The sequence below is a fragment of the Epinephelus moara genome, chromosome 3 (genome assembly GCF_006386435.1).
Source record: "Epinephelus moara isolate mb chromosome 3, YSFRI_EMoa_1.0, whole genome shotgun sequence".
In the NCBI taxonomy this organism is placed as follows: Eukaryota; Metazoa; Chordata; class Actinopteri; order Perciformes; family Serranidae; genus Epinephelus; species Epinephelus moara.
The window spans coordinates 21260452-21286414 of NC_065508.1; the positions used below are offsets into that span (position 1 = coordinate 21260452).

The 25963-nt window shown below is 39.4% G+C and overlaps 1 protein-coding gene across 2 annotated transcripts; it reads left to right on the plus strand.

Moving 5' to 3' along the window:
* pigl (phosphatidylinositol glycan anchor biosynthesis, class L) lies at window positions 1–25910 on the plus strand. 2 transcript variants are annotated; one of them, XM_050039875.1, is made up of 7 exons: window positions 46–510; window positions 2583–2682; window positions 16738–16828; window positions 17984–18051; window positions 20034–20065; window positions 24211–24344; window positions 25309–25910. In XM_050039875.1, the coding sequence occupies exons 1-7, from the start codon at window positions 252–254 to the stop codon at window positions 25435–25437; spliced, it is 813 nt and encodes a 270-aa protein (XP_049895832.1). In that variant the 5' UTR covers window positions 46–251; the 3' UTR covers window positions 25438–25910. The 2 variants fall into 2 exon arrangements, with proteins under 2 accessions (XP_049895839.1, XP_049895832.1); XM_050039882.1 differs by lacking the exon at window positions 24211–24344 and having other exon boundaries at window positions 1–510.
* Window positions 25911–25963: the final 53 nt, after the last annotated feature.

Consider the following 25963-nt stretch of genomic DNA (forward strand, 5'->3'; position numbering starts at 1 on the left):
CGTAAGAACTTGATTTAAACGCATTTCAGTGAGAAAACATGACAGTGTCTCCAAGTGAGTGAAACATAGTATTGTATGGCTAAAAGCGGGCGGTTTTTGCTTTGTTAGACTTAGTTGTGATAGTTGTTGCAACCTTTAAAGACGGGGTAACGTTTGGTGTATCAGACAGACATGTTTTTTTTACACGTGGAACCATTTGCATGTTAGACTTTTGTCTTTACACGGATTGTTTACGGTAACGGTCAATAATAATGAGTGTTTACCTGCTTGTCTCGTTAGTTTTATGCTATCTCGTTTTGATAAAATGCATTTTCTATCGACATCGGCGTACCTTAGAGAAGTCGTTGAAACATCTAACGAGCTTTTCGTCGAGCAGAGAAACAAACGGCGCTGACGTCAGAGCTCTGATTGTCACCGCGCATCCGGATGATGAATGTATGTTCTTCGCGCCGACGATTGTTCGACTCGTTGAGTCAAACGCCACCGTTCATTTGCTGTGTTTATCTGAAGGTACGGTGACAGCACACTATTGTTTGTAAAGATAATGTTAATAAAGCACTGTAGAGCTATAGAGACTTCGTTATTAATCATGCAGATAGCTGCTAGCCAACGTTAGCTGGGTTTAGTTACATGTTTTAGAATCAGGTTTATTGAAAAGTCACTTAGGGACTGTTCGTTATTTATGGGGGGGGTGGTGGTGGTGCAGGAAAGGGGAAGCATGTCAAATATTTTTTAAGCACTGAGGAGGGATTTGTGTTTATTATTTTGGCTTAGAAGAGGCACATTCAACTATAAATGGCTTTATTTTACAGCTAGCTGTTAAATTTTTGCCTTCTAAATGCATGTGTTCTGTAAAAAATGGTTATCATAGCCAGAAACTGCAGTCACAGAAATTATCATTGGAATTTCACATTTCCGATGGTCCTTGAACACAATATGTATGCCTAAAGCTTCTAACAGGGAAAAAAAAGCAGAACCAAATATGAGTTTATAGTGATATTTCACCAAAATAGCTTTATTCTAGTATGTCTTAATTAAAATGTAGTCAAAGATAAACTGTTGGCACTAACTAATCAGCATGCACGACAACAGTGACAACCCAAAGCTTTTTTCAACTCCAGGATTTCATCTTCAACTTTTTAACTTTCAATCATTAAAAGGATTTTTTTTAATCAAAAAATAAATAAATTACATTAAAAAAAAATAAATAAATAAATAATGGTGGCGATTTCCCCAAGTCAGTCAGGGAGGCTCAAGAAAAAAAAAAATTTGTAGCCCAGGGGAGGGTAAAAAAACGAANTTCAATCATTAAAAGGATTTTTTTTAATCAAAAAATAAATAAATTACATTAAAAAAAATAAATAAATAAATAACGGTGGCGATTTCCCCAAGTCAGTCAGGGAGGCTCAAGAAAAAAAATATATTTGTAGCCCAGGGGAGGGTAAAAAAACGAACAAACAAACAAAAAAAACAGTCACACCCGAGCCACTTCGTGCTGCTTATAACTAAAGAACAGTTCCTTGCAAGGAATCTGCCGTGGCATTTGGTGTAATGAACATATACACATATACAATAAACATATTCAGAGGAGAGCAGAAGAACATCAGAAATCAAGAATATAAGTCCAAATGTACAATACAATATGAAAAACATACTAAAACAAATATGTATAATGTTTTAGAATGAGAGATCTGGACCGTTTATACAGGATGTGCAAAAATATTGATTTGGGGATGTGCAAAAGTTCACATGATAGAGAATATTTGCAATTCATAGAGATAACAGTCCAAGATGTGCATTAATATATGGCATAGAGACAGATGTCTATGAGGGGTCAGTGGGGTTACCGGGCCTTGTCGATGAGGCCAAACTATTTTTGTGGCGTGAGGTTTTGGTCCCGGTGGACTGCAGCTTCCTGCCAAAGGGGAGTGACTCAAAAAGTTTGTGTCCAGGGTGGGAGGGGTCGGCCACAATCCTCCCTGCCTGCCTCAGGGGCCTGGAGGCGTACATGTACTGAAGGGACGGCAGATTACAGCCGGTGATATTCCCTGCAGAGCAAATGATATGCTACAGTATACCCTTGTCCTTGGCAGTGGTAGCCGCACATTAGATGGTGATGGAGAAGGTGAGGATAGACTCAGTGATGGCAATGTAGAAGTGCACCATCGTTGTCTTTGGCATGTTGAACTGCAGCTGCCACAGGAAGCACATCCTCTGCTGGCCTGTTTTGATGAGGGAGCTGATGTTCAGCAGACCAAGACTTGTTGAATTTTGGGTGAAATATGAAAATCAAAGTAAGGAGGGTAAAGTTGCAGATCTAAATCTGAAAATTGCACAAATTTTGGTTACAGGGATTTCAGCAACAACTAGCTTTTCAAGGAAATGCTCAAACATGTTGGTGTCCATCATCTAAAAAACTACATGAATAAGGAGGACCATTGTGACACAGCAAAAGAACATATGATATTTTAAAATCATTTAAAATGTTTGAGATTGCAACTAGACAGAATTTAGACTTGTTTCTACATGTATCCTTTCATCACAGTGTCTTTAGCCTAATTTGTCCTGTAATTATTGTACAGGAAACTACTACAATCAAGGAGCTCAACGTAAACAGGAACTTCTCAGCAGCTGTGCCGTGCTGGGGATACCAGATTCCAGAGTCACCATAGTAGACCATAAGTAAGCTGCCGTCTGCACCAAACACACAACATACAAATTACAACACTCCAGTTGTGTGCCTTTAATGGCTTCTTAGAATTTACAGATTTTTACAGATATACTATTTTTTCCCCCATAGTTTTGGTTATTGAAATTTCCAGGACATACATGAATCAGTAGTTCAGTGTCTTAAGTTTTGATGCCCATCTCTAGACAAATAAAAATACATATGTAAACATGTCCGTACATGGAGAAACAGAGAGATAGTAATAGTGATATAAAAACTAAGTAAAAAAGAGTTAATTAAAAATGAATATATAAAAAATACATTATTGATAAAAAACAAAATTAATTATAATAAAAATTAAGTAAAAAAGAGTTAGTTAAAAATGAATTAATAAAAATTACATTATTAATAAAGATACAATTAATTATAATAAAATTAAAGTAAAAATGGGAATAAGCAATATTAAATACATAAAAAAAAATAGATATAGAATAAGAAAGCGGGATTGTTATAGTGATACAAAAAATCAAAATATTTCAAAATAATTAAAAAAAAATTAAAATACAGTAAAAAAAAAAACAAATAGACTTATAGAAATAAAAACTGAGGCTATGTTGGCTAAAAAAATCATTTTGCAAAGTATACTTGTGCTGCCTTGAGTTCAGGAGTCAAGTGTCAGCATGTCTGCCTGTTGGAGCCCATCAGTCCCCTCCTCATCACCCAGTGTCTATCAGAACAATAGCGAGTCGACCACAAATCACACCCATCCATTCTCACCACAACAGTGCTGATCAAGTCTGGCCTGATGTATTACTACCTCTGTGTCACAGAGGAAATAAATGAGGCAGTGATTGGTCTTCCCAGTGGGACATGGAGCCCCCTAAAAACCTTTCAATTACAAACTAACATCAATCTATGTATCTATCTAGAGTATATATCTATTTTATATCCATCCCTGAAAAGTATGGCTAAGCAAGTTTTAAATTATAATCAGGCAAGTTTATTTATATAGCATATTCCAACAACAAGGCAATTCAAACTGCGTTACGTACAAAGTGCAAAAGAAGCACATTATAAAGAGAATGAAAATAAAATAAAAGCTAAAATAGAATAAGATAGGTATAAAATACAGGAATAAAACTTACAGTGCATTAAAAGAAATAATAATTATTTGATTTAATAAAAGGCAGTGGCAAACAGAAAAGTCTCCAGCTCTGATTTGAAAGTACTGACAGTTTTTTCAGGAGTTTGTTCCAGATATATGGTGCATAAAAACTGAACGCTGCTTCCCCATGTTTAGTTTTGCCTCTGTTGACACAGAGCAGACCTGAACCAGACGACCTGAGAGGGCTGGATGGTTCATAATGTAGCAGAAGACCAGAAATATATTTTGGCTCCAAACCGTTCAGTGCTTTTTTAACCTTCAGTAGTATTTTGAGATCAATTCTCCAACAGGCAGGAAGCCAGTGATAAGACATCGTTTCATTCAGTTAAATCAAACTTAAACTTTTTGTTTAACTAGCTTATATAACAGGTTAGTTAAAAATGTCCTTAGTGGAACTATGACTTCTGAATTTGCCTGTAACATTTGCACAACTGAGCTGTTTGTGTGCTCTGAGCTGTCTGTCAAGCTGTTTGACAAGTCACCGTGGATTGTTCAATGTCAGTGAGCCCTACGGGGACATTGGGTAGATTTGAATGACTAGAGGGCTGATTAACATTACTGTCACAGGAGGTAATTGCCTATTAATTAAATGGCATTGTGTTCCTCTTTACTACTTAATTAAATATTCTGGTGCCACCCAAATACAGCCCCCCCCCCCCCCCCCCCCCATTCATTTGCACCCACTGAGTCAGGTAGTTAAGATTCACTGAAAAGAAGCCTCAGACTTCTATGGTGATTTTTTTCAGTCAATTATGGGTTACATACCAAAGTATCTCTGGTATTGGAAAACTTTTAAGCATCACCACTTCTCAGATGTAGAGGATGAAATGAAGGGCGTCAGTGGTTCCCCAGAGGTTCTTTAGTGGTAAGAAAATTGGTGCAGATTCCAGCTTTGTTGCAGGAACATGACAGTTCAAAGAAAGATTCTGACATTCGTTTGCTCGCTCTCGTTAATGTCAGAGTGCTTCAGAGTAAGATGCACGATAGCAAATTATAATGTATCATTGCGCTCAACTTCGAACAGTGTTTTTGGGGTACTCTCGCTCTTCTTGTGTTTTCTTCTATGCAGGGTTGACCCAATACTTTGATATACCGTTGCCATGGTAATTGATGTCCAGATCGGAGTTCAAATGGTTAGTTAGTTAGTCAGAAAAGCACATTTAAAATTAGGGCCTTGACACTATATCAACATCAAAGAACTAGTGGTGACGAAGGCCGACTGTTGAGTCATCTTTTGTCGCCTATGTCTTCGCCAAAAAGTTGCACCTGAACACACCACAGAGACTACAACCAAAGGCCATGTAGCATTTGGTTTTGAGCCTGTGTGAGTGGAAATAACTCTCCATACCAGCAGGTGGCAGTAGTCTGTATTCATCATTCAAAGAGAGAAACCAGAGGACCGACAGGACGGATCCCAGCAAGCAATAGTCGTGATTTAAACGTATTGGCTATATTTAGCTCCGATTTAGTCTAGCTACATATAACCCAAATCTAGCCGATTTAATTTTGAAATTGATTAAATGTAATTTTCGGCATTGCAGATGGCGTGCGGTATGATATTCAATCACGTATGGAGAGTCAACAGTAATTAAAATATGTTTATCTCCATTTTTTGGACATGGTCTCTACATAGCCGTATAATTGATGACGTCTACACTTTGGCTATGGTTAGACGTCTACCAAATTTTCACTGACAGCCCAAATTCAGCCGTGATTTAGCCTAGACGTCAGGTCTTCATGTAGACTGCTATTAGATGTTTTTTAAACCAAAAAATGCTTCCTGGGATTCAAGACACTAGTTAGCCAGTTCGCACATTAACAACACAACTTGTTGAAAGAACAAATGATATTTGCCTTGTGCTAGCAAACAACATAAACAGTTATGAACCATTTCTGCTCTGAGCTCATTGCTGCAAAGTGTTTTGATCTCACGCCCTCTTGACCCAAGTTGTTTGTTTACTTTACTCACTTTGATTTCTTATCTTGTGCGCTGAACTGAACTGAACTGGAGTTAGCATGTTCTCCCCGTGTCAACGTGGGTTTTCTCCGGGTACTCCAGCTTCCTCCCACAGTCCAAAGACATGCAGGTTAATTGGTGACTCTAAATTGTCCGTAGGTGTGAATGTGAGTGTGAATGGTTGTCTGTCTCTATGTGTCAGCCCTGTGATAGTCTGGTGACCTGTCCAGGGTGTACCCTGCCTCTCGCCCAATGTCAGCTGGGATAGGCTCCAGCGCCCTGGCAACCCCCAACAGGATAAGTAGTTACGGGAAATGAATGAATGAATGAACTGAACTGCTAATCGGAGTGATTTAATTTACCAGGCTCTGCTTTCTCCAACACCTACTGAACGGGCTGAATAAGCCAAAAAACAGCCAACAAGGGCCGATTAGTGCCAATGATGCGGGGCACACCGCAAAAACTAGGGCAGCAGACGGTCATCGACGACTAACTATTAGCTTGTTATGTTAGGACCTTTACAGTTCCACTGGCAAGAGTTTAAGAAGTGAAGCGTCTGGAATAGATTTAAAATGACCAATTACAAAAAGTCGATTACATGCCCAAGAAAAGTGGCATATCACAAATCAACTAATTTTTTTCAGCTAATTTGATAATGACTTTGGCATATCATTATCAAATTAGCCATCTTGCAAAGTGTCCTTTTTTCCTAGCTGTTATCCCTCATGTAACTGTGACATTCATGCTAACGAAGTAGCTAATAGAGTGCTGCAGGGATGATGTTTATTTGTAGGCCAACATGAAAGTAGCGTCGCCCTGGTTCCCTCGCCAAAAAGCCTTTGGGATTTTCCTTTGGATTTTGGATTATTGCACAGAATAAACTCTGTGGCAAACAAATGTTTATGATACATGTTTTGTTCAGCAAGATAATCTTCACAAATGAACATCACTTTTATGATTGTTGAAGTGTAAATGCAATCGCAGGAAGTAAAAAGCTAATGTTAGGCTGTAAACGAATACACCACATGACGCATGACTTCAGTGTGACCAGCGCAATGATGCTGTAAAACAGTATTTGGCGTGGTGACATTCTGTGGTCTCATTTAGCCTCTTGTTAGCAACAATCTTTTTTAAGAAGAAAATTTATGAGTGGGCGGGGTATTAACAGGTGTTTTTATGTCATAAATGGTGGAAAGCTTGTGTTAACCACCGACCTTATTTCAGGCATCCAACAAAAAAAATCACTGACTTCGAGACGAGGGGACCAGGAGTGCTAAAATGCTAACTCATTTCCGGGTTTTAGGACTCATTTCTGCAGCACTCTGCAGCATACCACTGTTGTCCCATTTTTAAGGTGCATCGAGTGAAAACTGATGTTTCTTCCACCCCCCTCGAAGCTTTGTTTAATGGCGGCTATTTCTCACTGAAGCTTTGATACCCAAACACTGATATTTGGGACAGCCCCACTTCTGTGTTTTGCTGTTGATGCAGCTGTAAGACTTTCAGTCTCCTGGCTCTGGCTATTGGCAAGGTCAAGTTACAGAGAAAGTAATGGTAAAAGGTGATGTTGAAAAAAAGGGGGGAACTTTTTTTCCTCCTCTGGATCAACCCTGCAGCTTTCCTTGAAAATGTTTGAGTTTCTAAGAATCTCAGGGCGGCCTACATGTGAGTCTCTACATGTTGGCTCACCAGGAGAGCTGCATGAACTCTGGCACTAACCTGGAACTCACAGTAATAAGCTGGCAGCCTGCCCAGGTTGTCTGCCCTACAGAACACTGTGTGTGTGTGTGTGTGTGTGTGTGTGTGTGTGTGTGTGTGTGTGTGTGTGTGTGTGTGTTTTTACTTCACAGTTTTATCATCTTGTGCACACAGAATACAGCTGAACTTTGATCTTGGTGCTGTCTGCACTTCTGCTGAACTGGAGTGTAGCCCATTTTCCCTTTCTGTGTATTCTGTTGTTTGCCCAAAACACACACCTAATCAGCACTTTGAGAGCCCGGCTCACTCACAACCAGCTTTCCCCCTCTGTTCCACCCCTCCTCCTCTTCCTCCTCCTCCTCCTCCTCTTGTCCATGTCTGCCGAAGCCAACTGCCAAGGACTGTGGGATACATTTTGGCAATGCTCTGAGCGCTGCTAATGTAGGTCATTCCAAACTGTTTTTCTCTCCGTGTGTCTGTACATGGCTAGCCACACTTTGGCTTCGCTCTTAACCTCCTCTGCCCAAGTATGTGCAGATGAACATCCTTGACTTGACCTCTCCCTGTTTTTCTTGTTGGTCATTTTATGTGTGCAAAGACAGAAAAAGATGCTGTGCAGAGGTTGGTGGTCAGTCCATTTTTCATGTTTAAGAGCTAGAGAAAAAAATAGAAACAGAAGCCTTGTGCATCTTATTAATTTTGATTTGAGTTGGATGACGATGGCTGGAGGCAGTGTAGCTGCGGTACTGATCTCCAGGCTTTCTGGGAAGTCATCAAACATAACATTAAGCCTAAAACAAGCACAGTAACTATGACAATGAGCACCTGAGGCTCAAAACTGAGATTTTTATGTGATGCTATCAATGGACAAAACCTGGAGCAGATCATCAGCGTTTGTGGGCTAAATATTTGTCTTGAGTTTATGCCAAGCTGGGTACTATTTCTTTGTAATGTGAACACAAACCAGGAAGAGTTTTTGACCTCTAGAGCTGTTTTTTCTATGAATGGGTCCCTGTTTTGGTTATCTTGTGCACAAGGACACACATGACGCGATAAACATTCCTGCCAATAGTTTTACACTGTTTCACTGATCCACAGGTGGCAGCGACATGGCAAGATTCGCAGCAATGTGCCAGCAAGGGCAATGTAGAATAAGGCTGTAAGCAACAGATGTAAACGATGCCAGATTTAAAACACTAAAACACACAAGTGGAATGACATATTGTTAAAACCCAGTAAAACTATTGATTTTTTGCCAATATACCAATATTTTCCAACTCATTTATGCTGATACATGCACATATTTTTCCCACGTAATTGCGGAGAACATCGAGTCTCTCCTGTGGTGGAATTAACATATTATTATGCCTGTTCTTATTGTGATGACCTGCTGGCAGATGCAGACATAAAATATAACGCTTTTCAAAATTTACACATTCGCCAGGCAAAATAACAAAACTACTTTGGCTTAGGTAAGAGTCAGAATACATAATTGATCCTAGGGGGGTAATTGGGGCACGTTACTGTTGTTCTTAAACTTCATAAAGGCATACAGAAATGACAGGAAAATAGAAATTAAAATAAGATGTGTACATAAGAAAAATGTGTGAACTATGTTGCAATATATAACCCAATATATACATATAAATATACAAATATGAAAAAGAAATATGAGATATATGTAGAAATGTGTGTGTCATAATACAAGCATGCTAAATATAAATGCAAGAACAGAATAAGTAGGTTAAGAATGAAATAAGAAGGAGTGATTGTACAGTTGAAGTATTGCAAAGCATAAAGCACAGTTGAGTTAATATTGCACAAATGGTATCAGTTAAGTCAGTATTGTATTTTGTACAGTTAAGTTGGCTAAAGTAATTGCACAGTTGGAAATATAAATAATAAATAAATCATGGACAGTTATGGACTCAGAGTGTCTGACACTGTGAGGGAGGAGTTGAAAAGTTTCATGGCCACAGGGAGGAATGACTTCCTGTGGCACTCTGTGTAAAACATGCTGAATTTATTTTCATGTAACATTTTCAAACAAAAATGGAAAATGCATCCTACATTTACAGGCTTGGATGATGCTCTCCCTGAGACAATCTTGAAAATAGCCACGACAAGGGTAAACTTGACCTATTTTAACAAATTAAAGTCGCATAATTAAAGCTTCATATAACTGGCCTGTCATAGCAGCAGAAATATACATTTAGAGCTGATGTTGATATTTCATTTTAAAGCCTTTTATCTGGTGATACCAAGTGGCAACCGCCAGGGCTGGAAAATGAAGCCAAAAAGAAGTGCCAAAAACTGCAGTTCCTCTGATGGCCACTTGAGGCTGGCTCCACTCCCCATAGTTTCCTATGTTAAAACGCCCAACTTTACAGCACAAATAAACATGGCAATCTCTGTAGAAGAGGATCTGCTTCCTATGTAGATAAAAACAGCTCAATCTAACGTAACATAACAAACATCGATTCTTAATTTCAGGTGATTATAAACTAAGGAAGACATACTTATTATGTTATATTTCATGTTGGCCAATATAGCCGCCTAAATCCTGCACACACAAAATTAGAATTAGCATTATCACAGTTTACCATAGCTGTAAATACACTGTTCTAACCAAGCTAGCACCTAGCATTAGGGTTAGCTCCAACATATTTGCTGTGTCTCCACAGCCTTCGCGGTCAACGTCGGCCACGTCCTTTAAAGACAGCATCAGCCAAACCGAATGGTCTCGGAAATTGGGCGTCCCCACCAGAGGTCTAGGGGATGGGGGGAGTAACACAATGAAATAGAGGGAACTTTAAAAAAGGGGCGGGCTCAAAACACACAGGCATGTACTGTAACAAAAGGTCTGGTCTGCAGAGGATTTCCTGGTTGCATCACCCATTGTTCTCCCCGCAACCGATTGCCATTCCTGTTAGCTAGGCCCAGCGGCACTTGACAAAAGTGAGTTAGCCCTAAATCATAGACCCAGATTTTATAATTATGTATATTTTTTATTAAAATCTTGAGGAGATGATTCACCGCAGGAAACACCTCCGTCTGATATATTTCAGGCTGATGGGGGACTGTTAACTTATTAAATTAAGATTGTTTAAGCTATGTGCTTTTAGTTTATAGTAAGGTTAGTAACAGTTAACCATTAGCTAGTTAACAACTGTTAGTTATCTTAACTTGATTTTTATCGTCAACGGCGCGCAATGCATCTTGGGATAGGCTGGGCCACAAAGGATTCATCCACTGCATCCTCCAAATTCTGGGAAAGAAGGCTGCATTTCTCGGCCGCATTTGAAGGAGAATTTGAAATGGGACGGCCTTGGTCGCACCTATGTGATGCAACTGAAGGATGCAGCCCCTGAATTGAGACACAGCTATTGTCCAAATATGGTCACCTCTGGCTCCAAAAATCGATATCGCTATCATGCTGAAATCATTGTGCATCCCTAAAAACTGTAATTAGCAAAAAACACAGAAGCTAGACTAGAATGTTAACATCTATTGTTTTGTAGAATGGGCTGTCTCTCATGCATCAGGGGAGTGTGATGGGTCCACTGCACTTCAGTTTTCAAGCTAAAGTCTGGACTTCACACCAAAAGTCCAGCAGGCACAGTGAGGGTTACTTTGAGTCGATGACAGGTCTGTGTGAGACTTGCTCCCTCACAACTGTAGCCTATGGAATAACAGGAATAACATGTGAATTCTGCTTTAAAATAGGATTTTCCCTTTAATGCTCACTGAATAGGACAGCTGTGTTGACAGTATCTGGGGCCCCGGTGCATGTTGGGGCCTTTGTGATCAAGCTCGATCTGAGCACGCTCTGCTGCCTCTCCACTTGCACTGGCTTGACCTCTGTCTGCTCCCTGGACTCCATTATAGCTGCTCACTGCACAAATCCAACCATTCCACTTCTTCATTACATGATCCATCAGACTGAGCTGCAGCAGCTCTTTCTGACTTTTGATTTGACTCTACATATAGATGTACTTCAGCGAGAAAAATCTTTACTCGGGGTAAATCACAAACTGAAAGCTGTTGCGTCTGACTAGATTAGTTTAATTCTCTGTCTGGATGTAAACAAAGAGCTCAGCACTACTTTCTGGACAGGACAGTTGCTGCAGTAACACCGTATCCCCACACGAGGTTTAAATATACATTGATCAGTGGTAAAAATAGCCCGAGCTAATTTATAAGCACATGACAGGGCGCAGTAAATAGCGGTGAGATGTTCCAGCCTCGCCGCTGACCTCTGGCTGTGCTTTTATTCCCGATACATTTGTCACCGGCACACACTGGCCTCTGCATAGTCAAACAGTTGCTTTCCCCATCTACTGAATCTTGCAGCCAGCAGTCATTTAGTCACATCAGATTATTCTCTCCGCACAACTTACTTTCAAAACAACACTAACTGCATTATTTCGGTGGTTGTTTTCATGGTGGTTTATTACCTCAACATGAGTGAATATTGAAAAAAACCTGCAACCGCAAATGTCTCTAAATTATGGTGGAACAACGTGTGTGTGTGTGTGTGTGTGTGTGTGTGTGTGTGTGTTGTTACTGTAGTTGTAGCTGCCTTATTACAGTGTGATATTGTGGGTGTACTGGCAGCTTGTAGTGGCATCTCAACCGTTCCCAGCAGGACATATAATCTGACTGTGTGGACAGAAGTCTGGCAGTTTCACAGGCCTGTGGTCCATGTGACCAGACTAAACAAGCCCTCTCTGACACACACACACACACACACACACACACACACACACACACACACACACACACTGAATCCCCTTACTGGGCCAAAGTTCAACAACTGCATACAGATGCCTGCAAGCAATTAGACATCCACATGCAAAGCTGCGGAGGGGGAGCCCGGGAGGTTACTTTAGGACATTTTGCACGGTTGCCATGGTGAAGCTGACACTCAGCCTGCATCCTGCTTGAGAAAGGTCAGGTGTCTTGTATCTTTTGTTCATTTTTCTTTTTTTTCCCTCCCCCTCCTGTGTGCTAGTGCTTAGCTGCGGTTGTTAGGCTGTAAGGCAGAAATGTCTAAAATAATAAATGAATAAATGCAGCAGTGAGCAACACAAACATTTAAACACAAAGAAAGTAGTAAAGCTGTGAACTCTGAATGATATTTCAATATTTAATATTCACACACCGTGGCCAAACGTTCATGTTTTTTCAGCCTTCAGTCTAAAACAGACAAAACAGGATGTTAGGTTTGTTTTTTATTAATTTAGGCAGCATTTCATGTTGTCAGTGGTGTTATTAAAGGACATTTACTCAAGTATTGTACTTAAGTACAAATCTGATCTATTTATACATTACTTGAGCGTGTTCTTTTTGTGCTACTTTATAATCCACTACATATTTTAAAGCTTTGCAAATTGAGAGTTTTTACATACAAACTATTTAGAGAGCTTTTAAAATATGATTTGTCATAAATTACTACTGTACCCAACAATATATACAGGTAGAGCTTACACAGTTTGTATCAGCTGTTAGCAGCAGTAGTAGTAGTAGTTTGTGTAGTGTAGTTTCTGCACAATTAATTGAAGTATTGTTGAAATTGCAATATGGCCGAATGCAATATCCAAATGGCAGGAGCTGCTTTTCTTTTTAATAAAGGTAGAATGTTGTACAGCATAAGATTTAGATAAAGCATTGTGGTGCTACAGAAATGAATTAGAGAAAAATCACATTATCATCATCATTTTTTATATTTTTCCCAATAAAAATGAACATTACCACAGAAATTACGACTTATACTGCACTATTTGTCAAAATAAAGGCAATATGACTTAAAAAAAATAGTTTTTGCATATCTTGCAGCCCTAATCATTTCATTTAACATGTCAGTTTTATCAGTGTTTTACCAGGAGTTGCTGCTTGCACCCTATTTCAGTAATTGTGTTTTATCCTTACCTTTTCCTGTTTTGTTCTTGTACTTTAAGGGAATCTATTGTAATATCTGGCCAAGGACTACAGATTATAGCTAACCTTTTCTGCTAATTCTTGCATATTTACAGCAATCTGTATTAATATGCACCATCCCTGTCTAAAAAACTCCTTAAAAAATGTGCTTTTCCTCATAATTACATTTTTGAAAGTGTCACTATTTTCTGCAATTTTTACAAAGCAAAAAACCAATCGAATCGTTAACATGAGAATTGAGTGGCAGCGGTCTAAGATTAACACAGCACGATATACGGTATTATACAATTATTATTAATATTATTATCAGCTATAATGACTCTTCAAGGTATGAAAAACAAAAGGGTTCTAGAAACCTTTTTTTTTTTAAACATGGGGGTGTGTAAAAAGTCTGTGAGGCAGTCGAGGAAGGTGATGTGCACGTGTAGGTTGAATTCTTTGTCAAGTTGCAAATTTTTTTCAACATCGTAGACAAGCAAATGTACACGGTAAGGTAACGGTCAGTTTTCATTCCATCGTACACAGTTTTACGGTACACAACTGCAACCCTACGCAGGAAATGAATCCTTAAGGAAAATAATTAGTTACAGTCCTGCATGATTACTTAAAAATCAGCTCTGCCTCAACCAACTAGAACAGTAAAATTTTACTTTGACATTAATGCATGAGTCATAATAATCTTATATTTTCAATGCAGGACTTTTTTTTCCACAGTGTGGTATTAGTAATTTTACTTAAGTAAAGATCTGAGTACTTCCTCCATCACTGAACATTGGTTTAGATAAGATTCAATGTCACTGCACCATCCTACTCTAAAAAACAAAACACACACACACACACACACACACATACACACACACACACACACACACACAGCTCTTATGATGTGTCACTGTTATCATTCACTTGATGACAGACCGTTTTAAACTACCTCTGAACCCCAACCCTCCGCCCCCCCTCCCTGTGACACAGCCGACCCCCACCCCTCCACCCCTTGCACCAAAGCCTGACCCTCACATCACTGGCAGCCAATAGATTTGTGGCCTAATCCATCACTTCCCTCTACCAGCTCAACTGTCCTGGCTCATTGTTAGCAGCAAAGGGGAGGGGAACAACTGTTGACACACCCCCACTCACCTACCCCCACTTAATGCACTTATATATACCTACATGTTATAGATGAAACGGTATGAACATTTCTTATCACGGTGATTATGACCACAATTATCACAGTATTGTTAAAATGTGCTGAAAATGTTCAAAAACTACTGATACACACACTAAAATCATATCACCAAGTTTTACAGGGGATGAAAAGAGCATCTGCACACACGGATATTTGTAATTAGCCAGCTTTGGGTCAGGGACCTTCTTAACTGATGTCACTGCCTTCTGTGTATGCAACTTTATTGTGGATTAAAAACACATTAAGTTGATCGTGGTGAATTTTCATTGTCAGGTTATCTGTTAATATCTTATCCAGCAGCACCAACAAGAGGCTGCTCAGCCAACAATAAAAGAGACTCTGCAAAGTATAGCTGCATACACACCAACCACATTCATTAATTTTCTGTAACCACTTACCCTGTTGAGGGTCGCAGGGGTGCTGGAGTCTATCCCAGCTGACACTGGGCAAGATGCAGGGTACACCCTGGACAGGTCACCAGACTATCACGAGGCTGACACATAGAGACAGACAACCATTTACCAATTAACCTACATGTCTTTGGACTGTGGGAGGAAGCTGGAGTACCCAGAGAAAACCCACGCTGACATGGGGAGAACATGCAAACTCCACACAGACGGGCTCCCCCACCCTGGATTCAAACTGGGAACCCTCTTACTGTGAGGCGACAATGCTAACCACTGCACCACCTGCAATACAAACCAATCTCAAAAAACACAGCGGATCTGGGGCGCCCAGTAGCTTACCTGGTAGAGCAGCTCCCCATGTACAAAGGCCTTGTCCTTGCTGCAGTGGCTGGGGGCCTGATTCCAACTTACAGCTCTCCACTGCATCAGGGAGAGTGTACCTAACTTTAGTTGTTGCTGGATAGTATTTACCTCAAGTTTTTCAAAGTGCAGTAATCAAACACAGTTTTAATGATAATTAAAATTTGAAATGGTAATGCTAATTGTCAGGACTTTCACTGCAGTTTATCATGAAACTGTTAACTGCTTCATTCTTATTCTCTAATACAGTGGTTCCCAACTGGTCCATATATCTCCTTAGTCATTAGTTCAAGGTCCACACAATTTAATACATTCAGCGTCATACTTGAGTTTGGCCGTGTTGTCGAGCTAGTTTGCTGCCTCTCTCACGTAGCTGTCCGCTATTCACTCATTTTACAGCAGGAAATGGTACTTCGAAATAAAAGCTCTGTGCTGAAAATTCACTGTACTTCAAAATAAAGTGTATTTTTAACAAACCTGACAAGTTTGCAAGTCACTCGTGGTCCATTCAGAATGAGCCTGTGACCCACCAGTTGGAAACCACTGCTCTAATATACATGCGTGCATGCACTGTCACACCCATGTTCTCCTCCAGCCACACACGTCCCCCTCAATATTTGGGACATGTGCATTTGTTTTTCCCCCAATATAAAAAAGAAAGTAGTAGAAGACTTTAACTTTGACATAATTATTTCAAACGGAGGATATAAGCAGGAAGATCAGTTTCAAGCTGTCATGCAGTCCTGTCAGTTCTTGGTTGTCATCTACATAAATCAGAGAAATCAGAACTGGTGAACAAACTGGATCCACTCCGCTTCAGATGCAGCCCTCAGGAGTTTGTGTTTTTATGTGAACAGCGTTGGCCCAACTCATCTTTTTTGCAGCTGATTTTTCTTGAGTTCAAGGGTGCTGCTGAACAACTGTAGCAAGAGAAAAAAAAAGTCTGCTGTTATTTGTGCCAGAAAATGAATCTATGCATGTTTAGTAGGCCAAGAGCTCGAGCTGGCCAAGTGCGATGTTTGATGTACACTCCGTGTTGTCTCCAGGCTGCAGTTTTAGATGATGCTAAGGGCCGTCTGACCCTTAACCTCCGGACTTCCCAGCACTCCCCCGTGTTTGGCATTCCATAACAGCCCTTTTTCAAACGCTGGGTTAAATCTGCACTGCAGAAATCTGCTGCTCGGAAAGAAACAGGACTGCTCAGCCTAAGAAACACCAGCATACTTACTTATATTGTGTGGAACTGGCTTTCACTGACAGTAAGATTATAATACAGACACAATGTGCTGCTGTTTCTCAGTAAAACACTGTTGTAGTTTTACTAGGAAGATAACTAGTCTTTTTTTCCCCCTCCAGAAAACTTCCAGACGATCCCAGAGCAGAATGGAGTGTCTCACTGGTCTCGTCTCTGATTGTGAATCACATACGAGCTCACTCCTTCAACATGGTACACCCAGCTCTGCTCTTTCCTGTCAAAGCACTCGTTTTTCTGTCATTTCCTGTTTGATGTTAACACACAATTTCCTTTTGTACAAACCCATGTATTGTTTTGCTCTGTTCTGACCATATGTTTTGGCACCGCAGCTCCCCTCGCTCATTATCCCAGATTCACTGCGGTCTGCGTAATAACCCTGTCAGCCGCCGTCTCTTTACGTCCACCTCAGACCGTATTTTGAACCTCCATGATAATTGAGGGGGAAATGGCCTCTGCTGCAGTAGAAAGTTTGGATTCGACGTCTGTGTTTACACAGAGATGCTTATCAGCTCCGGTGCAGTTCCGCACTATTAGCTAATGGGAATGCGGTTAATTTAGAATCAAAGAATTTTCATCCGGTCTATCTCAACAAGAGCAAAAATAGCTCCGAGAAACAGCAAATTTGGCAAACAAAAATAAAACCCACAGTTCTTTAAGGGAAGATGATTACATACAGCTGGGGTCTTCTATACTGTAGTTGCTGATCTTTTTTTTTTTTTTTTTTTTTTTTTTAATCAAAGACGACAAACAAACACACCGTCTCCTCCCATCCTGTCAGGCTCAGCAGCCAAATATGCCGCCAGACTAAAAACTAGACAAGAGAATCATGTCCTCTCTTGTGAATATGAAGCAAAAACATAGAGATAAACATTTAGATGTGAAAGTAGTTCACTTCTCCTGCTCTTGAACTGAAAAACATTGTTTCATTGGTCTGACACTGTGCCATTCCCTTGCTTTTAAAAGTACAAGCCAGCAAGAATTAAGAGAAAGTTCACTAGTTGCTTCCAACATGTGGTGGTCGGGAGCTTAAACGTATGCTTGATTGCAAAGACACAGTCATGGTAGGAAACGCCTGAGCGTAGCAAAATGCCAAGTCTTTAGTCAAGCACTTTTTCGTTCCCTTTGACCTGATTTTTTTTTTCACTTGCTTCCTCTGGTGTGCAAGCATGCACTCAGAAAAAGGCTTTTAAATATCAGTTGTCGGCTGCCAAGCAGCTCCACAGTCAGACAGCGAAACCCGTCCACTAACCCAAGAAAAATCTTTTGCCTCCATTTATTTAAATTCACTTTTAGATACCCAGAATCTGGCTTTTCACCCACTCACAATGAGACATTTTGTTGTTTCAGGTGCTGACCTTCGATGGGAGCGGAGTGAGTGGCCATGCCAATCACGTAGCCATCCATAAAGCTGTCAGGTACCGACTGAACTTTAAGGCTCTGCCATCAGAAAAACAGGGTTTTTTTAATCCCTCAACTTATAGATGCCATCCTCTGGGATATTATGTGGCTTACACACAGAAACCAGCCCACTCCACAGTCATAAAACACTGTCCAGGAAAATGCAGAACATTTCGGCACACATCAACATCCATCTTTCCAAATGTTTCCCCACAAAGACACACACACACATACACAGCATGTTTTTTAGAATCGGCCTGTTACATAGCTGAGAGGTCATCCAAACAGAGTCCTCAGAGGCACTCGGCTCTGCTCCCAGAGAGCAGCAGTAAATCCTGTCCCTGAAGTGGTGAGGTGGGAGGGCAGCTCTGGTTTGGAGAGGCCAAACGAGCGAGTTGCATCAGACTGTTGGTTTAAAAAAAAAAAAAGAAAAAAGAAAAAGAAAGTGTTTTGCACTATGAAGTGTATGCTGCTATTCCCATATTGCAGCGATGCCTTAATTGTCTGCCGTGTTAGTCATGGTCTTTTCCCTCACTGAGCCTGTATGGCCCTCCGTCAATCTGTGGGCCTCATCTGTTGATAAGATGTGAGCTCTCCAAATCACATCTCATGATTCCCATTGGGCTGGAACCCACAGGGGGTGTGCACTAGTTTCACTGCGCTCTAGATCTCATAGGTTTGACGTTGGGTTGTGGTTTTTGTCAACATTTTAAAGGAATACTTCACCCCCCAAATGACCATTTGTATATCAGTTAAACAAAGTTTTCTTCACAGATTCAATGTAACACTGGGTGAATGTCTTGCATGTCTCTACAGTGAACTAAGAATCCCAAAATGGAGAAAATTCTTTATGTTGAACATTGTATGTACATTGAATGATATGAGCACTTTTGATTTCCCTCCTTGGTACTGACATTGAAAATATTTTGGTTCAGTTAATGTCCGCGACAAAACAAAATTCTCTTGAAAGAAAGCTTTGAAAAAAATAATAATTTCTGTCGAGAAACACTTATCAAAAGCGTCAAGCACCCCACCATAGAGCAGGCTTTAGTTTGTTTATGTTATTGTGTGACTTAAGTGTTTAAAAGAGGTTAGTTCGGATTCACCAAAATCACACAGTAACACAAACTAACTGATCGAGGCAGAGGTAGACCAGCAACTTTTGTGTTCAGTGAGGTAAAATTACTGTTTTTGTCAATGGAATCTGGCTTTGAAGAGAGCATAGATAAGTTTCACTTTAAATTCAGTTCCCCATTGGAAAAGGCGGTCTGTTTGGGAAGTTCTGAGCATATGACTGGATGAATGAGACTTGGATTATACTATGCGACTTGTGTGAGAGTTTGTAAAGGGATGTTTTGATATAGTTTCGCTGTTATTAAACGTGGACCCCTATGACTTCAATACATAAGGAATTTTCTGTTTTGGATTCTTCGTTCACCATGGAGGCATGCAAGTAAAACAGTTTTCATCACAAATTCAACATAACACATGGCGAGTAATCGATATACAAATGGTCATTTTGTGGATGAAGTGCTCCTTTAATTGCTTAATAGCGTTTACAGCCAAACAACCACACAATAAAAAATATAAAAGATATACAATAATATGTAGAGATATTACAACACCTACGCACAATGGCAAGAACCAACTGATTTATTCATCCTTGTAGTTATTAGAGCTTTAAAGTCAGGCAGAGAGACCTCATCACATCATCAAGCCAAATACTGAGATATTTGTAACAAGTGACGACCTCTGACTTCTTTCCCTGAGCAGTAATAACATCGAGAGTGTTCACAGGCTTCTTCCCAGCGTTTGAGAGATGCATAACCTTCATTTTTATCAGTAGTTAAAACCAGCTTTAGTTCGGTAGAAACATCACACCATGGCCATTTTTTGTAGAGGTTGCCATCATAAATACTGTCAGTAAAATGTATCATGTTTGACAACAGTTGCCATGTTCAGTGAGTAACATTGTTCTTGTCTTCACTTTGCTTCCCAGCCATCTTGCATCCACTGGACAAGTACCCAACGGTAGGTGTGATACAACGAAAACGTTGAAGAGGTTTTATATCTTGGAAATTCGGACTAATGTATCACAGGTTGGATTTTGTGACCTTGGTCCGAGTTCTTCAAGTGCAAACAGTTTCAACTAGATATGTGAAGTATGTTGACACTGAGTACATAAGTTGCATTAATTATTAAGCATTACGTAGAATTTTAAATTAAAGATACAAACTGCTTCACAATCAGACCAGACAAGGACAACTTCCTCTCGAGCAGCACCACCTCTCCAGTCTGCATTAGGTGTTGTAAACACTGGCTCACAGTGGGTATTTTGTGAATGTACGGCGCCCTCTTCTGTTCAAAAGGGACTGCATGAGCCTTATGTCTCCTCTATACATTTTGGTCTGCTGGTGGCAGCATGAGGCCAGTTGGATATCACAAACTCTAGTTTGTTTTCACAATTAATCTTTTGGTCACAAAACATTAGAAAACAGTGAGAAAAGCCTGTTGCAGTGTCCTACAACCTAAAGTGACTTCAGCAAATGTCCTGTTTTGTCCGACATTTCCAAATGCAAAGATGCTGAATTTACTATAATGTGAGACCAAGAATAGCAACAAATCATTCATTTACAAAGCAAATATGCACAAAACACCTTAAGATTTCTCTTTAAGTGTGTAACCTAAGGCTCAATTTCTCCTCAGCTGAGGGACTCACACAGTTGCACAGAATCCCTTAAAAGGTTTCCTTCGTTAAGGGAAAACGTATTTACTGCATTGAAAGAGATTTTATAGTGGTACAAGTATCCACGGAGATTATTTGTTTGCTTGGACTCACAAAGTTGACTTAGAGTTAGATAGTGAAAAAATGGCAAAAGAAAAGAAGACAAGAAAATCAGATGGTCAGAGGACGAGAAGATTATACTTCTGGAGGAATACAATCATAGACAGCACATCCTACAAAGTAAATTTGATCCTTAAACACCAGAAAACGATTGTAGGAAGAAGCAACAAAAATTAATTAAGTCAAATCAAAAGCATATCCATTAGGTTCTCCTGGTCACAGAAGACTCTTTTCAGAGTGTGTTAGTTTTTTCATTTATCACCATAAACCTTGTCATGTTGCAGTTAAAATAGAATCAGAGGTATCTTAACATGGTCTTCTGTGCAACAGTTCAGGGATTCCTGAACTATAAGAGCATGACAAGGAGAAAACCATAAATACTTAAGTGCCGGCCCCTGGAAATAATTGTTGATCAATATTTTGTTGATTATATAAGACATGCATACAGAGGAGAACAAACTTGGCAAGTTAGTAGCAGCTTTATGCTTTCAACAGCTTTAACTAAAATTTAAATGATTTTGTTTTGCACCGTGTGTTCTTTCAACACTTTCATGCAGAGAATATCCTGAAAAGTAAGCAGTCACTGTTGTTTCTACGACAAATAATAATCACAATAATAACTTTATTTATATTGTACCTTTATAAACAGAGTTAGCTGACAACACAAAAGCAGAAACGGGATACTCAGAAGGCAACATAGCAACAGAGAGAGAAACAGTCCTACCAGCTAATTCTCCAACCTCTTAGTAACGTACACGCCAGGACATACTTTGAGATCCTCGGGCAGCAGAGGTCTTTTGTCTATTCCAGAGGCTCAGCTGAAAACTAAAGGGGACAGAGCATTCGCTGTCAGGGCCTCGAGGCTCTGGAACAGTCTGCCCAAGGAAATCAGGTCGGCTGAGTCAGTGATCTCTTTTAAGTCCCTTCATAAAACAGACTTTATCGGAGAGCCTTTCCTGATTTTACTTGAATTTTAAGTTAATTTAAACTGTCTTTTATTTCCTCTCTTTTTACTCACTAAAGTGTTTTTATCAGTTCTTTTAAAAGTTGTTGTTTTCACGTCTTGTCTGTTTTACTTAGACATGTAAAACACTTTGTAACTCTGTTTTGAAATGAATTTATAAATGAAGATTATTATTATATTATTACCAAAACATAAGTATGACAAAACTAAGCTAAAGTTCAGATAACGTTAAAAGAAGAGGACAAAAAAATGCAAAATGCAAGACACAAAATGTCAGTGTAAAGAAATACAAAATGCTGTTTTTTGGCTGCTGTTAGGCCAGCCAGCCATACTCATCGTTGTTAAAGTGTTAATCTCAATAAAGAATCATCATTCAGCAATAAAACCCACGGTGACTACAATACAGAGAATTCCATAATCTCTGACAGACATGAAGAGACACTGATCCAGAGTCTAAAACCTTCAGGTTGCCGATTATTTTTCTGTCAATCAAACAATCAACTGACTGCAGTTCTAGTCTGAACTTTTGGTTGCTTCTGGAAAGTTCTTATGATGATGCTGACAGGTAATGTGAAAGGAAAAGTAGGACAGAGCGGGAGCAACATGTTACAACAGGCTCAAAGCCACAGAGCACATTAAAGTTTGAACTGATAAGAAACCAGCATAGCAGTTCTGTGTGGTTAATCATATGTGAGATCTTAACGGTTGCACTGTGCTGTTGAACTCCAGGAAGACATTATCATCTCAGTCCTGAGGAAAACACACACTTTATCCTAGACGTCAGTTTGCCTTACCCTCTTTAGCCTGCAGTGAGCAGGAAAGCTGCGTCATTAATCACACTCACTGGTTATTTATTACCCTCATTTATACCTCACCTGTTGGACTGGTATAATCGTAGCCTGTAGTCGAGACGGCAGGAGAGAATTAGGCCCAACGTGATTGTAATAAGCCTCTTCACCTGGCTGTACAGCAGGACGCCTGCTCATTAGCAGCAGCTTTAAGGCCCCACAAACTCCTGCTGCATGACAAGGATCAGAGGTGAAACCTTCAGCACCATATGACAGTCTGTGCTCTATAATATGATGCCATATTTTTGTTGTGCTTTATCCAGTCTTTCTTTCATTTTACTGACAATACTAATATCTCACACAGACGCTTCAACTCCCATACAGTAGAACAAGTCGTTCTCATGTGCCTAATTCACATAACCTACATCACAAATGCTGCACAGGAGGAACAATCTAAAGTGTGAAAAAGAAGCATTATTATATGTTGCTGATGGGTATAGATGACAGAAAATGCCAAGATTATACATAAATAAATAAATACCTCCATAAATAAATTATTATACAATTAAATGTACAAAAAATAATGTTAAAAATAAATGGAGGCATTAATCGATATAATTTGACATAAGTTGATATTTCTGTTTCAATTTTTTTTTTGATTTATTCGCCTTTTTACATGTGTAATTAACATAAATGAATTTTAAAAATTGACTATTGTAAACCAAATAAAAATAAGTCTTTAAAAAAAAACGTTTTAATGTAAATAAGTAAAAGGTAAAATGAAATAATAAAATTAATAAACAGAAGAATTAATACATAAAGCAAATTAAAGCAATTTATTGAATTAAATTGCCATTAAATGTATCAAAAATAATATAAAAAATAAATGTACGCATTAATTGATATAATTTGACATAAGTTGATATTTCTGTTTTTATTTGCTTTTTTATTTACCTTGCCCCTATTTATTTACTTTCCTATTTAATTCTCCCTTTTATCTGTTTATTATTTATTTAAATGTATACTGAAAATAATACAAAAATTAATAATTTGGGGGAAATAAATAGGTAAAAAATGCAAAGGGAAAATAATGTGTTATTAATACATACATGAATAAAGAAGAAATTTGACAATCCTTAAATCAATTTGAAAAAATAATCAAAATAAATATTTTTTTAATCAAAAAATATTATAATTTTTATCAAATAATAATATAAATAAGAACAATTTAAAATGAAATAGTAAAATAAATAGAGTAATTAATAGAATAATTAAAGGAATTTATTTTATTAAAGTGGTTATTTTTTAAATGTAATTTGTTTATTTACGTTTACTCTGTCATTCTAAGTGTGACATGGGGTCAGCCTTTCACCTAATGGTTGACTGACATCGTAGTGCATAGATGAACTATACAACATGAATAAATGTTTCTATGGTCTATACTTAGACGTGAGGTTGCTTCACATTAAAATATGTGAAACTGAATAACCTGCGATAGTGGCCTAGTTAAAAGTCTACTGCTGCTATAGTGAACGATTAATATATTAACATCTAACTGGGTCTCTGTCTGTCCTCGCAGACTGCTGTTTGCTCTCCCTGGTGACCGTCGGCCTCCTCAGGAAGTACATCTCCTTCCTGGAGCTTCCTGTCAGCTGGCTGCTGCCCTCAGGCCTCCGCTGCATTATAGGCTCACAGGGCTACAGGCGAGCAAAGGTCAGCCTTGAAATGGACAGTTTGTTGGCAATACATGTCACTGTCTGCTATTATAGGGCACTCATGTTCGGCACATTGTAGTACGGCTATTTACAGTCTAAGTGCTGAGGAAGCAAGAGTGGAGATTAAGTGTGTAAATAAAGAGACGCTACAGCAAAGCGAGGAGTTGAGGACTGAATTTGTCTCATCAGGCTAACGCTATATAAAGATATACATGTAAACTGAGCACAAAAGTGAGGAGATTTGTGTTTGGTAGATTATCTCTTTGTTGTAACAATGCTTCTTGGCAATAAATCTTAAACTTATCCTTGTAAATGGTGCCACATTTGTAAGGAACATGCATTTGTGGGATGAGCAGCAGAGTTGAGTATGTGGGTTGCGCCCATGCCAGACAGCTTTTTTTTGCTGTTCACTCTTGTTTGGTGTTGTTTGGTGGATTGGATGATTGAAGTCTGAAGAAACAAGACATATTGGCAATTTAACAATTTATTCATGTAACAAACAGGAGCCTCCGTAGCGTGTGGAAGAACCATACTAAGTCACAAACGCCTGGCGCCTCCTCCTCATGCTGGCCACCAGCCTGGTCACACACTGCTGTGGGATGGCATCCCATTCTTCAACCAGCATTTGTGGCAAGTCAGCCAACGAAAAAAAGCTGTTTGGCATTGGCAGAGGAGATTTGGCAAATTTTTCATGGGCGCAACCCACATACTCAGCTCTGCTGCTCATCCCACAAATGCATGTTCCTTACAAATGTGGCACCATTTACAAGGGAAAGTTTAAGATTTATTGCCAAGAAGCATTGTTACAACAAAGAAATAATCTACCAAACACAAATTTCCTTACTTTTTGAGCTTAGTTTTATTTACACTAGGCAGAGATTTTACTGTTTGCTGTTACCTGTGATCTCATAATAACAGGTTATTGGCTGATAACCTCAAACAACCCTTGTCTTTTTTTCCAGGACGCCATGTTTTGTCACCGCACTCAACTCCTGTGGTTCCGTTACCTCTACATCACCTTCTCTCGGTACATGTTCGTCAACACATTCCAAATTATCCCACAAGGACCAAAGAACCTAAAGATCTATTAAAGGTCCAGTGTGTAGGATTTAGGGGGATATACTGGCAGAGATGGAATAAAATATAATAAGTATGTTTTCTTTATTGTATGATCATCTTAAAATAATAAGTGTTCGTTTTCGTTGCCTTAGAATGAGCTGTTTATATCGACATAGGGAGCAGATCCTCATTGTTACTACAGTAGCCCAGAACAGACAAACCAACCACTGGCTCTAGATCGTGGGGTCCACTGGGTCCATTTGTTTTTGAGAGGAAGACACCTCTGCAGATGATTCAGCTCCCAGTAAAAACCTCCTGAGCAATGAACACTGGAGGAATCCTAACCGAGAGAGTTCACGCTTGGCACACGGGAGAAGTTTCAGCTCGTTGCAATCTGCGATCTTTACTGTCAGATGCCACTAAATCCTACACACTGCTCCTTTAAGTCTATGTCACCCAGATGCACTGATTGTTACCCTGTTACGCTGCCTAACTACTCGATTACTGTGGTAGCAGTGAGCTGATTACAAATGTGAGGAGCTGTTTTTGCTCACTAAA

What these genes read in the sequence shown, in the direction of transcription:
- pigl (XM_050039875.1), top strand. Translation starts at nt 252, where the DNA reads ATGAGTGTTTACCTGCTTGTCTCGTTAGTTTTATGCTATCTCGTTTTG. An exon ending in TTTGCTGTGTTTATCTGAAG is followed by an intron (nt 511 to 2,582) that starts GTACGGTGACAG and finishes ATTATTGTACAG; the next exon opens with GAAACTACTACAATCAAGGA. An exon ending in GAGCTCACTCCTTCAACATG is followed by an intron (nt 16,829 to 17,983) that starts GTACACCCAGCT and finishes TTGTTGTTTCAG; the next exon opens with GTGCTGACCTTCGATGGGAG.